This window comes from Eumetopias jubatus, unplaced genomic scaffold, assembly GCF_037043125.1.
Source record: "Eumetopias jubatus isolate StellerSeaLion01/CBP00866 unplaced genomic scaffold, mEumJub1_p1.0 scaffold_7, whole genome shotgun sequence".
NCBI classification, from domain to species: domain Eukaryota; kingdom Metazoa; phylum Chordata; class Mammalia; order Carnivora; family Otariidae; genus Eumetopias; species Eumetopias jubatus.
Window position 1 is genome coordinate 27134828 of NW_028274813.1, and position 12391 is coordinate 27147218.

General features: G+C 39.5%; 1 protein-coding gene across 2 annotated transcripts in view; it reads right to left on the minus strand.

Moving 5' to 3' along the window:
* Positions 1–10515, minus strand: part of YLPM1 (YLP motif containing 1) — a 73665-nt gene extending 63150 nt beyond the window's left edge. For both annotated transcript variants that reach the window (XM_028093896.2, XM_028093969.2), the window contains exons 1-2: positions 9507–10515; positions 865–1101 (exon numbers count right to left, since the gene is read on the minus strand). In XM_028093896.2, coding sequence (XP_027949697.2) covers positions 865–1101; positions 9507–10379 — 1110 coding nt within the window. In that variant the 5' untranslated portion in view covers positions 10380–10515. The remainder of the gene's footprint in view (positions 1–864; positions 1102–9506) is intronic.
* Between the last annotated feature and the right edge of the window lie 1876 nt (positions 10516–12391).

Here is a 12391-nt window from a genome sequence, read left to right on the forward strand (position 1 = left end):
TTATAAAGTCCAGCACGTCTACAACTCTGGCTGACTGAGAAGTTATTTTATGTTTAGATAAAATATCTGGCTCTACTTACACTGTGGATCATGAATACTTATACAAAGGAGTTATAAATTCCATAGTCTTCATTGGAATAATCATCTCACTGTTCCTAAACAGGGCAATCATTTCCCCAAAAAAGTCAGTTTACAGCTACATCCTTTGCACTCTATGAGAAATCTTTTTCTTTTTCACATTAGCCACTTTTAACCAATAGACTACAATGTCATTATTATGGCTCAATAAAGTTTCCCTATAGGCTCTTGGGAGAACAGACACCTTTGGACCAAAGTGAGAACTTTCCGTGTATATTCAGTTAGTATGTTAAGTGACAAGGATGATCACACTGAATGCTTCAATAGCTCTATAAGATAGCCACTATTTGAATATACCCATTTTGCAGGTGAGGAAATTGCAGCACACGGAATGGTTAACTAACTTGTGCAGAGTCCCTAACACCAGCAAGTGGCAGTGCCTCGACTACCGCTTGGGCAGTTTGACAACAGAAGCTGAAGCTCTTTACTACTGCCCTGTGCTGCCAATATGAAAACACCCTGGAATCCCTTTAGTGCTTAGAGAGCCTCAATTCCGAAGAGTGTCTAATTCTCCACTCACTTCAACCATCAGAAAAATGCCTTTTCTAAACTCCATCAGGGATTCATTGGATTTTTCCATATCAGAATTTTACATGTACTTACAAAAAAAACTCACATAAAAACATATATCCTTTTTGACAAAGGTATATATATATATATATATAAAAGAATCAGAACAAAAGCTAAACAATTTCTTAAACACCAAGCAATTAATTTTATGGTTACCTGGGGCTCCTCAGGTGGGAGAGGAGGTGGTACCTCCTCATTAGGTGGTGGTAATGGGGGCTCCTCAGATGAAGAGGGTTCTGGTACTTGACTGGTGGCAGGTACTGTAACTTCTTCTTTTACCGGCTCGGGTGCATCCTTTGCTATGACAGGACCTTTTTTGTGTCCTGGCAAATGCACTTTTGTCCTCTGCTGCAAACTAAGCAGGTGCTGCCGATACCAATACTGCTGTTGTTCCTACGACAGAAGGCATTTTTAAGAATTTTAATTGAAAAATCTATGTATCTGCAACTTGGTACTGACAGAGACCTGCATTTGTATTTGTGCTCACATGTCTATATGTAAGAAAAGGTAAAGCTGGACTGAGAAAGGTAAATAAGTAAACAAGATCTTTCAATTCCTCCCCCAAATTTATATGTTTAAGTTAAACCACACATATCAATTCAACATACTTCTCTACTCTTTTAACACACATACTTTTGGAAGTGAGAGCAGTCTTTCTGATAAATGCTCAGAGGAAATTCTTTCAGTATTCACAGCTGCTTGTTTTTAACCTGCTGTAGGCTGGTGTGGATTTATCCAAGGGGTCTTGTAATTAATGAATATAACCAAATAGTTCTGTCTCTTCTCTGCCTTCTCTCTCCTCCAGTGCTCTTCCCTCTTTTAAACACCTGTTGTATGACAGCTATATATACATAAATGAGAATATACTGTGTTTTAGAATACTATTTATTTTAACAAGTCTCAGCTTTGTCTTCCAAATTATACTGCAATTTAACTTTCTGGAAGCTTGTTGTGTGCTTCCACTTTGAAAAAGTTACAGCAATACAAGTCTAATGCAGAAGTAATTAGAAAATACAGCTGATCCTCATTATTCATGGATTCTATATTTGCAAATATGCCTACTTGCTAACGTGTATTTCTAACTCCAAAATCAATACTCAGGAAACTTTGGCTGTCATTTGTGGCCATGTGTAATAGAGCACTGAAAAATCTGAGTTGCCTGACTTGCACATTTCCTGCTGTGGCAGAACAAGGCCATGCTCTGCCTTTTTGTTTAGCTCTCATACTGTAAATAAGTGTCCTTTTCATGGTCTATTTAGGACCACATTTTTCAGATTTCTGTGCTTTTTGTTGGTGACTTTGCTGTTTAAAATGGCTGCAAGCATAGTGTGGTGTGCTGTCTAGTGTTCCTAAGTGCAAGAAAGCCGTGATATGTTTCACACAGAAAATCTGTGTATGAGATACTAATTTCATTCAGACATGTGTTATGCTGTTGGCTGTGAGTTCAATGTTAATGGATCAACAAAATATATTAAATAAGGTGTCATTAAACAGGAACACCTATAAAACAAGGTTATGTATTAACTGGTTGATGAAAATGAGACCAAACCAAAGGCTCACATTTCCCCTGGGAGCAATGGTTTAGTATTCACTAATTCAATGTTCGTGGCAACTTTATGGAACACAAATACCTCAAATAAGAAAACAGACTGTACAAATAAGCAATAACTAATTAATTAAAATCAATAAAAAATCTTACCACTCAGACAAAACTGCAGAATCTGCATTTCCCAGTATTCATTACATAACTCCCTATGGTTACAAGGTTGCATAAGGAAAAAAATTCTCCTAACACTAAAATATTCACTCATGTACTACCCTTTATACTTCCATAATTAACAACAGCATGTATTTCTACTACAATTATAAGGATGCAGGATTTTACGAAAGTGATGTCGGAGAACTTTGGAACCCATTACTGATAGCTGAGGATCCAGCAGAAGTTCTGCCAGTTAACAACCAAAACATTTTTTATAACAGGAACTGCAAAAGAGGATGCTATGAATATCAAAGCCTAGGAAAACTGATAAATCTCTACTTTTTTTCAATATATCCAAAACCAAAATAAAAGATGATATACAATATTGCCATATAATTTTGTTGGTATTATGACAAAAATTATAGTACAGAAACCAAATCAACACTATTCTTTGTTCATTCTAAGACTCAGCTATTCCTTACGATTTTGAGCTTTGTTTTTTGAGATTGTGTCCCAAATCAAATTTTTTACTTTTTACAAAAAACTTTTGGTACCTGTGTTAAATGGATTCGTTTTGCTTAGATTCACTGGGATTCACTATCTTTGGGTAACCAGGATTTCCTATATTGTTAATATTTTATTATACATCCTCTCCAGTTTCCCACATGCAAACAAAATGCATAAAATATATACAATATATACTCTTTTCTCACTAAACATAATATTTTATTATGTTTTTTCACTCACAGAATCTAATTTTCTTGGAAGAGAGTTGTCTCCAGCTTTTCTTATATCCTACCTGGTGCTTAAGCATAGTGCTGGAGCACAGGAGAATCTCAATAAATGGTTATTGATCAACTGAAGACTTCCCTTCCAGGCCACTCATTTCTATGACCTGAAACTTGCTCCAAACTATTGGGAGGAATAAATTCCATCTCACTACCTACATCTTGAAGTCTGGGTCATGACTGGGCTATTGTTTTTAATTACCATGTACATAACCATCAGCTCCAGAGATATAATTATTTTTCCTATTGAACATAAAAAAAAAAACCCAGCACACTGACCATGATAGTTGACAATAATGTACTATTAAAACATTTTCAATTTTCTTCCACTATTTTATGAAAATAGCAACAGGCTTATCTTTCAGCTTAAAAAAACTAATAAACTCAGTCTCTTTCAAGTACAAGTTAAAAGTTTCCCTTGTTTTTAGTTGCTCTGAAAGCATCACTAAAAGATATAAAGCATCTTTCATAATAAACTAGAAGCCATGGCTATAGACATGGAAGACTGTACAGATCTAGATTCTTGATCAATTTGTACATACCCATCTGATTGTCAATGCTTCCCATCTTTGTCTTAGACCTAGTCTAAGGTTAAGAACCTTATTAGGAGCTCGAGTACTTGTTGATTTGCTGACAGTATGCACTGTAGGTCAATTTCTATTTCATATGAACCCAATAAGCAGAAACCAGATCTAGTTCAGTCCTAGGACTAGGCTCCAGCACATTTTTAAAGCTCTACAAATGAGCATCATTCAGACATGTCCTCAGTGACCCGAAGAGAAAAATGATTTATCTCTATTTTAGAAAGGAATAAAACCTGCTTGGACTTCTAATGAAGCCAAAGCCAAACTAGTAGCCAGTTTTTCTGATTGTCCCATCATATCAGACAACTCCATCTCACATGGGATGTTAGTTCTCAGGTAGAGGAAAGTCATTGCATATGTCACATTCAAAAAGACTGAACAAAGAGAGTTAAAAAGGATGTAAGGACTATTTGTCACAAATATCATTATTGAAAAGATGCTAACTTATTCAGCAAGCATTTACTGACCACTTGCTACCAGTATGGTAATAAACTAGGTACTAAATGATTTTCCACGCAGGGAAATACAAAGCAGAGAATGTGTGAGGTGGGGTGGGGAGGGAGAGAGATAGAGAGGGAGAGAGAGAGAGATGTTTTAGAGATTAATTTTGGAGGGTTGCCTTTCCTATCCAGGTTATTATAAATGCCTATAACACTAAATGTACTGTCTTACATCCTAAAGCAAGGGGTAGGGAGAAATCTGGCAAAATAATGGTTTTCCATTTTTAGACTTATTTAAAACATATTTATTTTCAATATTTTTGAGGTTCACATTCTACTCCAGGAATTAAGGTCACCAGATAATCTTAGTTCCATCTAAAAAAAATTAAAATTAAAAAATAAAGTTCCTTTACTTCACCTCTTCCTCCAGCTCCTGCCTTCATTCTCTCTCTCTCTCTCCTTCAGTCAAACTTCTTGAAAGAGTGTCTATACTCACCATCCCCATTTCCTCACCTTCCATCACTCCTCAAATCAATGCAATATGGCTTCAGTCACTATGAAACTGCTCCTGCCAAGGTCAACAATAATCTACATGTCAGTAAATGCAAAAGATAACTCACAGTCTTTATCTTGCTTGACCTCTCACTGGTAGTGACACAGCTCACCACTCCCTCCTAGAAACAGTCTTCTTTGCACTTCTGTGGGACTGCACTGTCCTGACTTTCCATCTACCCATTTGGTCTTTCTTTTCTTGGTTCCCCTAGATACTGAGATTCTGCAGGGCTAGGCTCAATGTCCTTTAAACTCTATCTTTACTCTACACACACTCCTCAGGAGACCTCATCTATTTCTGTGCCCCAAATACCATTTTTATGCTGATGACTCACAAGTCTGTCATGTCTCCAAGATCTCACTTCTAGACTCCAAACCTGTATCTAACTTCCATTTGAACATCTCCATTTGGAATCATGTGGCTCAAGGATCTCAAACTCAGTAGGTCTAAAACTAAACTCATCCTTTCACATTGTTCCCAAACCTGTTCTTCCTCCTCTTCCAGGTTTCCCTTTTTTATTAGTAAATGGGACCACCCCCTACCTGGCAAGTCTACTCCAGAAACTCAGGAATCATCCTTGACACCTCCCTCTCCACTACTACTCAATCTCCAATTAGATTCTAGTGCACAAATATTTCTCCAGTCTTTCCACTTCTCTCCATCTCCACTATCACCATCCATCCAAGTCCAAACCACTATTACTATTATCTCTTGCCTGGATTATTCTATTAAGTATTCTCTCTAAATCACCCTTGCTCTTCTCAATTCCACTCTCCAGACAGCAAACACAATGAGTTTTCAAAAATGCCAATTTGTCACATTCGACTATATAAAATCCTTCCATGGCTTCCTCCTGCCCAAAAGTCCTCATAGGCCCTCCATGATCTGGTTTGTGTCTACCATTCTCACCTTGAGCTTCCAGTAAGCCTTACTTTGAATGCTATCTGGTTAATTCCTACTCATTCTTCAGGTTTCACTTAATATCACTTACAGAGGGAGGCCTCTTAAATTAGGTTACAGCTCTCAGCTATATCCAATCACTTAAAAAATATTTGTTCTTCACCTACTACAGGCTAGACCCCTGAGCAAGGCACTGTAAATACAATGGTGAGTTTAAAACCAGAAAACAAACAAACAAAAAAATCCCTCACCTTTTCCCACTCCTCATGGAACAATCTAGTCATATTGTATATTTTATAATCCCACAGCACCCTGTACTCCTCTTACTTATTAAATGTCTTGTTCTTCCCATTGAGACAAGTCAATGAGGGCAAGTGCCATGTCTTACTTTCTTCACCATTTCGTCTCTGGTACTACACTAAGCACGGCACTTGGCACATAGTTGCTAGTCAATAACTACTTGAAAATTAAATAAATGACTAAAAATTCTAATCCAAGGTAACAGCTTTACCTTGGATTTGAGAATAAAAGGATAAATAAAGTCACAATTTATGAAAAAAAGGTTAGTATGCACTTTACCTAGCCAGTCCTTTAAACACATAGAAAAGTTAATTCTTCAAAAAGACACATTCCCTTAAATTACTAATGCTTTACTCTGAAAACTAGAAATTAAATGGAAGACTATTAAGCATTATCCTATCTTTCCTATACCAACTGTATTTCCAATTAAATAGTCCTAGTTCATGAAAGTTTTTCTTTACAGAGTTCCATATAGTAAATGTAGAAGAAATGGCAGGGAAAAATCACCATGTAATAACCATCAATGAAGAACTAATTTACTTAGGCAAAGACTATCAGTGGATGAATCACCAGATGAAACATTAGAGGCAAAATTGATGGAAAGCTTTACAATAGAGGGACCAGACTGTTAACCCCTGATCTCGGCTCCACTAATAGTGGGACAACCAGGCATTGTATGTCTCCTGATGGGATGCAACTGAAATACATAGCACCACCCTGGTTATGAAGTACACTTGCCAAAAGAGAGGTGAACTTAAATCTAAGCTTTCAGAGTTTACCAGAAACGTGAAAGAGTAGAACAAGTCAAATGATAAGAAACCAAGAGAAAGCAGACAAATCCAGAATGTGGGACATTCTACAGAACAACTGAAATAGATTTCATCAAGTTCAATGGCATGGGGTAGAAAAAGAGAATAGCAGAGACTAATCTATATGAGGAGTTCTCAACTGAGGGTGATTTTAACCCCCAAGGGATATTTGGCAATGTCTGGAAACATTTTTGTTTCCCACTGGAGGCTGCTACCAAAATCTAGTAGTTACTAGTCAGAGATGCTGCTAAACATCCTACAATGCACAGGACTGTCTTCCACAACAAAGAATGATCCTGCTTCACAATGTCTATATTGGATCCTGATCTGAATAAACCATTAAAACATGACTGAGTCCACTGGGGAATTTTAATATGGTTGCTATCAAGGAATTATTTTTAATTCCAATTAGTATGATGAGACAACAGGGGAATTCTGAATGGGTCAGGTATTAGATGATACAAAGAAACCATTGTTACTTTTTGTAGGTGTTATAATGTATTTACCTAAGAAAAGGTCCATTTTTTAAAAAAGATGACTAAGAATGCAGAGATGAAATGACATGAGATCTAAGATTTGCTTTAAAATATTTCAGAAGCAATAAAAAAAAAGGCATAGGTGAAGTAAACATGATAAAATCTTGACAGCTGTTGAATCTGAATGATGGGTTTAAAGAAGAAACCATACCATTTTGTCTACTTTTGTGTGTGTTTATAATCTTTTGCCATAAAAATTTGTAATGACATATTCCAAAAATAAAATATGAACCAAAGAATAATAAATTTGCAGAAGGGTTCATTATCAGAGATCGGCACTGGTCTGAAGAAAACCTGTGTGATCTAATAAGCCAAAGTATCCTAAGTCTTAGAACATGACCACTCTTGTAGCTTATTCAACAAATCTCTGTGGAGAGCCTACAATTTGCAAGGCACTGTCCTAGGTGCTACAGAGGATAAAAAGATGAATGAGATGGTCCCTGTCTGCAAGGGACTTAAAATCTGAAAAACAGAACCAACCAGATGGGTGAGCTCAGGGATGGCTTCACAGAGACTCTGATAGTTGGGATGTACCTTGAAAACAATACAACTATAAGGCAGGGAGAGAGGGTTGAGAGAGTTGAGATGAATTCGAGACAGAGGTAAGAAAGCCTAAACAAGCTTACAAGGCCCTTTTGGTCTAGCCCCCACACTTCTCAAGCCTCACCTTCCACTCTTTTTTTCTGGCTCTCACCAAAGAATTGGAGGCAATGAATACTCAAAGCACCGAAAGAAGTTCAATACAGACAAGGGTGCAAAGGCAGAAAAGCAAAACCAGCAAACCAGTGTTCATATATTTGTATTAAAGACGGGTCTGATTCCTCCTCCCCTCCCTCCAAAAACAATTCATTTGTCTCTCAAAAGGCCAGAAAAAGTCTACTAGAGAGGAGGATATGGATGTTATACTTTGGCTTGGACTAACTCCGAGAGTATTTGACAACAAAAGCACTGGGAATTTCAGAATGGGTTGGGAATGGGGACAGAAATTTCACCTCTATAATAGAGGAATCTGGGGGAAATAACCTGGCGGTGTAAACCAACAGAATCCCTTATTCTCCCATTTTAGTCCAGCATCACAAGTGTTTTCTCCTGATGATGTGCCAAGCACAACATCTTGCTTACTTAAAACAACTTGCTTGTGTTCTTAATTTCTAATGGCAAACCATTAGAGTACCACATCCCTATCTTTTGGAAATCTTTTATATGTAAATCTGAGCTTGTAGACCAAAACTCTCTTTTCATTAGGGAATCTAAGGTAGATTAGTAATTGCTAAAAGTGTCTATTTTAAGAAATCATAACAAGTTATTTATTCCACTTTAGTTCTATCTTCTTTCTTAAGGGAGGAATTCATTTGTTACTGCTATCCTATCCATCTTTGCTCTGTAGGAAGCATCACTTAAAACAGAAGTTTAGAGAAATGGCTCTCTCATGAAGGAAGAGATACCGCTAACTTTTTTTCACCTTGGCCAAATTCCAAGGCAGTTACTCTGGAGTGAATGGTAACAATGCAATGCAGCAAACTGGTTATGTCTTAAAACTTTAAGTGATGTGAGAAAAGGACGTATGGGTCCACTCCTTAAAATAACCAAGAGACTCCCAAAAGGGTCAAAGGTGAAAAGACTTCCTATGTACCGCATATGTATCTATATGCATAATTAGGATGCTCCTGATAAGAAAAAGATTTCCATTCTTCATTTGCTAACACTTCGGGAATTCACGAAGCTGACAGCTACAGTGGCCCCTAAATAACTTTTTAAAGAAGCTAACTGGTCATAACGTTTGTATATATTTCAAGTATCAGCCGTTTGGGAAACTTCTTTTTTATGCTGCCTCTCAAATGGAAATTTGGGTAAAATACAATTTTAAAAAAAACAAAGCGCTTTGCAAAAGCAACAAAATCTAGGAGGTCGGTCAAAAGGAACCAAAGAATATATCTGATTAGTAACTCTTCAGCCACCCCACTACTCTGTGGCGTTCAGAAACATCTTCAAACACTGTTCTTTTAATAATCCACATTTACCAACTTGAAAAGCTGCGATGTCAGACTTCTGACTCTTAAGGAATCCTTTGGAGTGTAAATTAGCTACTCATTGTGTTGGAATTAGCCTAAGCACGGGTTAAAGCCCTGAGGCCTGCTCACTTAGGGCCCTCTAGGTGAAAGATGCGGCTCAGGCTGATGCGTTCTTACCTGTGGAGTCATTGTTGAGGGATCTGGCTCTGGGGCAGCTTGCTGTTCAGCACTCTTGTTCTTGGCCCCACTCTCCAAAGGCTCTTGCTGGACAGTTGTCTTATTCCCAGAAGGGACGGACGGTGGTGGTGGAGCTAGTAGTTGGGATTTAGAATGGCCCTGGGAGGGGCGGGAAGGAGATGCCTGAGAAGGGGGCAAGTAGGACTGGGAATGGCTCAAATAGGATTGCGAGGAGGAGGAAGAGGAAGAATAAGAAGGGGTGGGCGCCAGGTAGGATTGGGAAGGTGGGGACTGAGAAGGGGACGGCTGAGCGGGAGGCAGGTAGGGCTGAGACGAGGCCGGGGGGTAGTACGAGGGTGGCGGCTGAGGTGGGGGCATGTAAGACTGAGACGGGGGCATATAGGACCCCGGCGGTACAGGGGGAGATTCAGGGGGGGAATCCAGCTCCATGGGAACCAAACCAGGAGACCCATCTCGTTGGTGGTGGAGCATCTGGTGTTTGTACTGCTGCTGCTTCTGATAGCTGAGGGCCGGCCCAGGTGGCGGGGGCATCGGTGGCGGCGGTGGCTGCCAGTCCCCGTAGCCGCCCCCCGGCATCACCGGCGGGGGCGGCAGGGGGGGCGGAGGAAGGTGATGGGGCTGGAGCACGCACTGCATTTGCTTCTGGTGCATCTGCTGCAGCTGCTGGAGCTGCGCCAGGTGCTGCTCGCGAAAGCTCATGAAGCCCGAGGAAGAGGGGGCCGCGGGAGTCGTCGAGCTCGAGTACCCGGGCCCCGGCGAGGCCTCAGGAAGCGCCACCGGCGGTGGCGGCGGCGGGACCGGCGGCGGCGGATAGTGGCTGCTCCCGCCATACCGGCCCCAATTCGGGTACATATCGTTGAAGGCGGCGCACGGCTCGTCCCGGCGCCGTTACTCCTCGCAACCGACCTCCAGGAGCTGCGGCGGCGACGGCGACAGCCGGAACTCGCGGCGCCTACAGGCCCCGGAGCGTGTAAACGGAGCGCGCCACTGCGCCGGCGCTACCGAGCTGGGCCCGCGACTGAGAAGGCGGGGACGACACTGGAGCGACTACGCCTGCGCAGTAGCCACCGAGAGGAGAACAAAGGCGAGATAGAGCGACCCTTTGCTTGGTGACTCTCGGTTGCCATCTTCCTTCAGGTTCCGATAATGGACGTGTGAGTAGAATGTTCTCATTGAACCGAGGAACCATAGAGTCTCACAGCTGAAAGGGGTGGTAGAGATCCTATCGCTCCACGGGTTCATTTTTGAATGAAAAAAAAAAAAAAGGTTCCATTCACAATAGCAACAATCTCAACAACAACAAAAAAGCCGTGAAACAAGTAGGAATAACTCTAATAAGAAATATGTAGAATTTATATGAAGGAAACTACAGAACCATACAGAATCATATCCAAGGGGAATAAATTAGACTTGAAATAATGGAGAAATAATGGAGCTTACCATGATCCTGAATGAAAAGGGAAACATTGTAGAGAGATCAGTTCTTCTCAAATTAAATGAATAGATTTAATTCAATTCTAACAAAAATCCAATTGGGAACAAATCTGCGAAGAATAGAAACATTTTGAAGACAGAATGTAAGACTACACCAATTCCTGCAGGTATCTGAAAGGTAACATCTGCAGTTATTGTAAAAGGTGAGAGATGGAATTCTTTAGAATAACTCAATGCATAAAAATTCATGTTGGAGAATCTCAGCTAAAGCAAAGACAGCAAAAACCAGATTAAAAGATTGTTTGGAGAGGGTGACCTAGAAAATAATCCAATCTGTCAACATAATACTCAACTTTGGCTTGAGTGAATCACTGAAAAACAAGGCTGATACACACTGAATTCTGGAAAGAAAAAAAAAACTATCTAACTCTGAGAATATTAAGTGTGTCAGTGTGTCAGTTGTGCACCACTTAAAGATTTGACCTTCCTTCCGTCTTAGCAACCCAGATCTTCACCTCTCTTAGGAGGTAGATGTGAGTGGAAAGTGGGGCATCTAAGTATCTTTCAGAAGAGTTTTCATTCTCAAATAGGAATTTAGCTGCATTTCTCTTAGTTTTTTGTTGAAGTATAACATATATACATAAAATTAAACATCATAAATGTACAGGTTAGTGAATTTTCACAAACCAATCACACTGTGTAACTAGCACCCTGGTCAAGAAACAGAACATTAGGGCCAAGTCAGATGCCTGCCTGCCCTTGTGCCCCTTCTTTTCCCTAAAACAGAAAAGGAAAAGAAAAAAGAAACAGAACATTGTCCAACTCATAAATCCCACTTACTTGCAATTTTAATATTTTCTATTGAAATTCTTTTGAAAATATTAAAAATACATGTGATTTACTATAGTAATAGCCTAAAGGAGACTATGAGATGATCATCTCATTAGATGAAGAAAAAGAATATGATAAATTTCAACATCCATTCATGATTTTTTTAAAATCTTAGCAAACCAGAAATAAAAGGGAACATCCTAATCTTGCAGAGTATTTATTTTTAAAAAATACAGCAAACATCACCCTTAATTGTGAAAAGTTGAAAGTTTTCCCACTGGGATCAACAACAGATGTTCACTACCATCACATCTGTTATGGATTGAATTGTGCCTCACCCCTCTCCCCCAAATGTTTAAGTCCTAATCCCCAGTACCTCTGAATGTGACTTTCTCTAGAAATAAGGTTGTTGCAGATGTAGTTAGTTAAGATCATATTGTAATAGGGTCAATCTAATATGATTAGTGTCCTTATAAAAAGATGGCCATGTGAAGACACAGACACACAGAGAGAATGCCCATGTGATGCTGAAAGCTGAGATTAGAGTTATGCAGATGCAAGCTAAAGAGTAGAACAAATGGAATTCTCATACACTGATG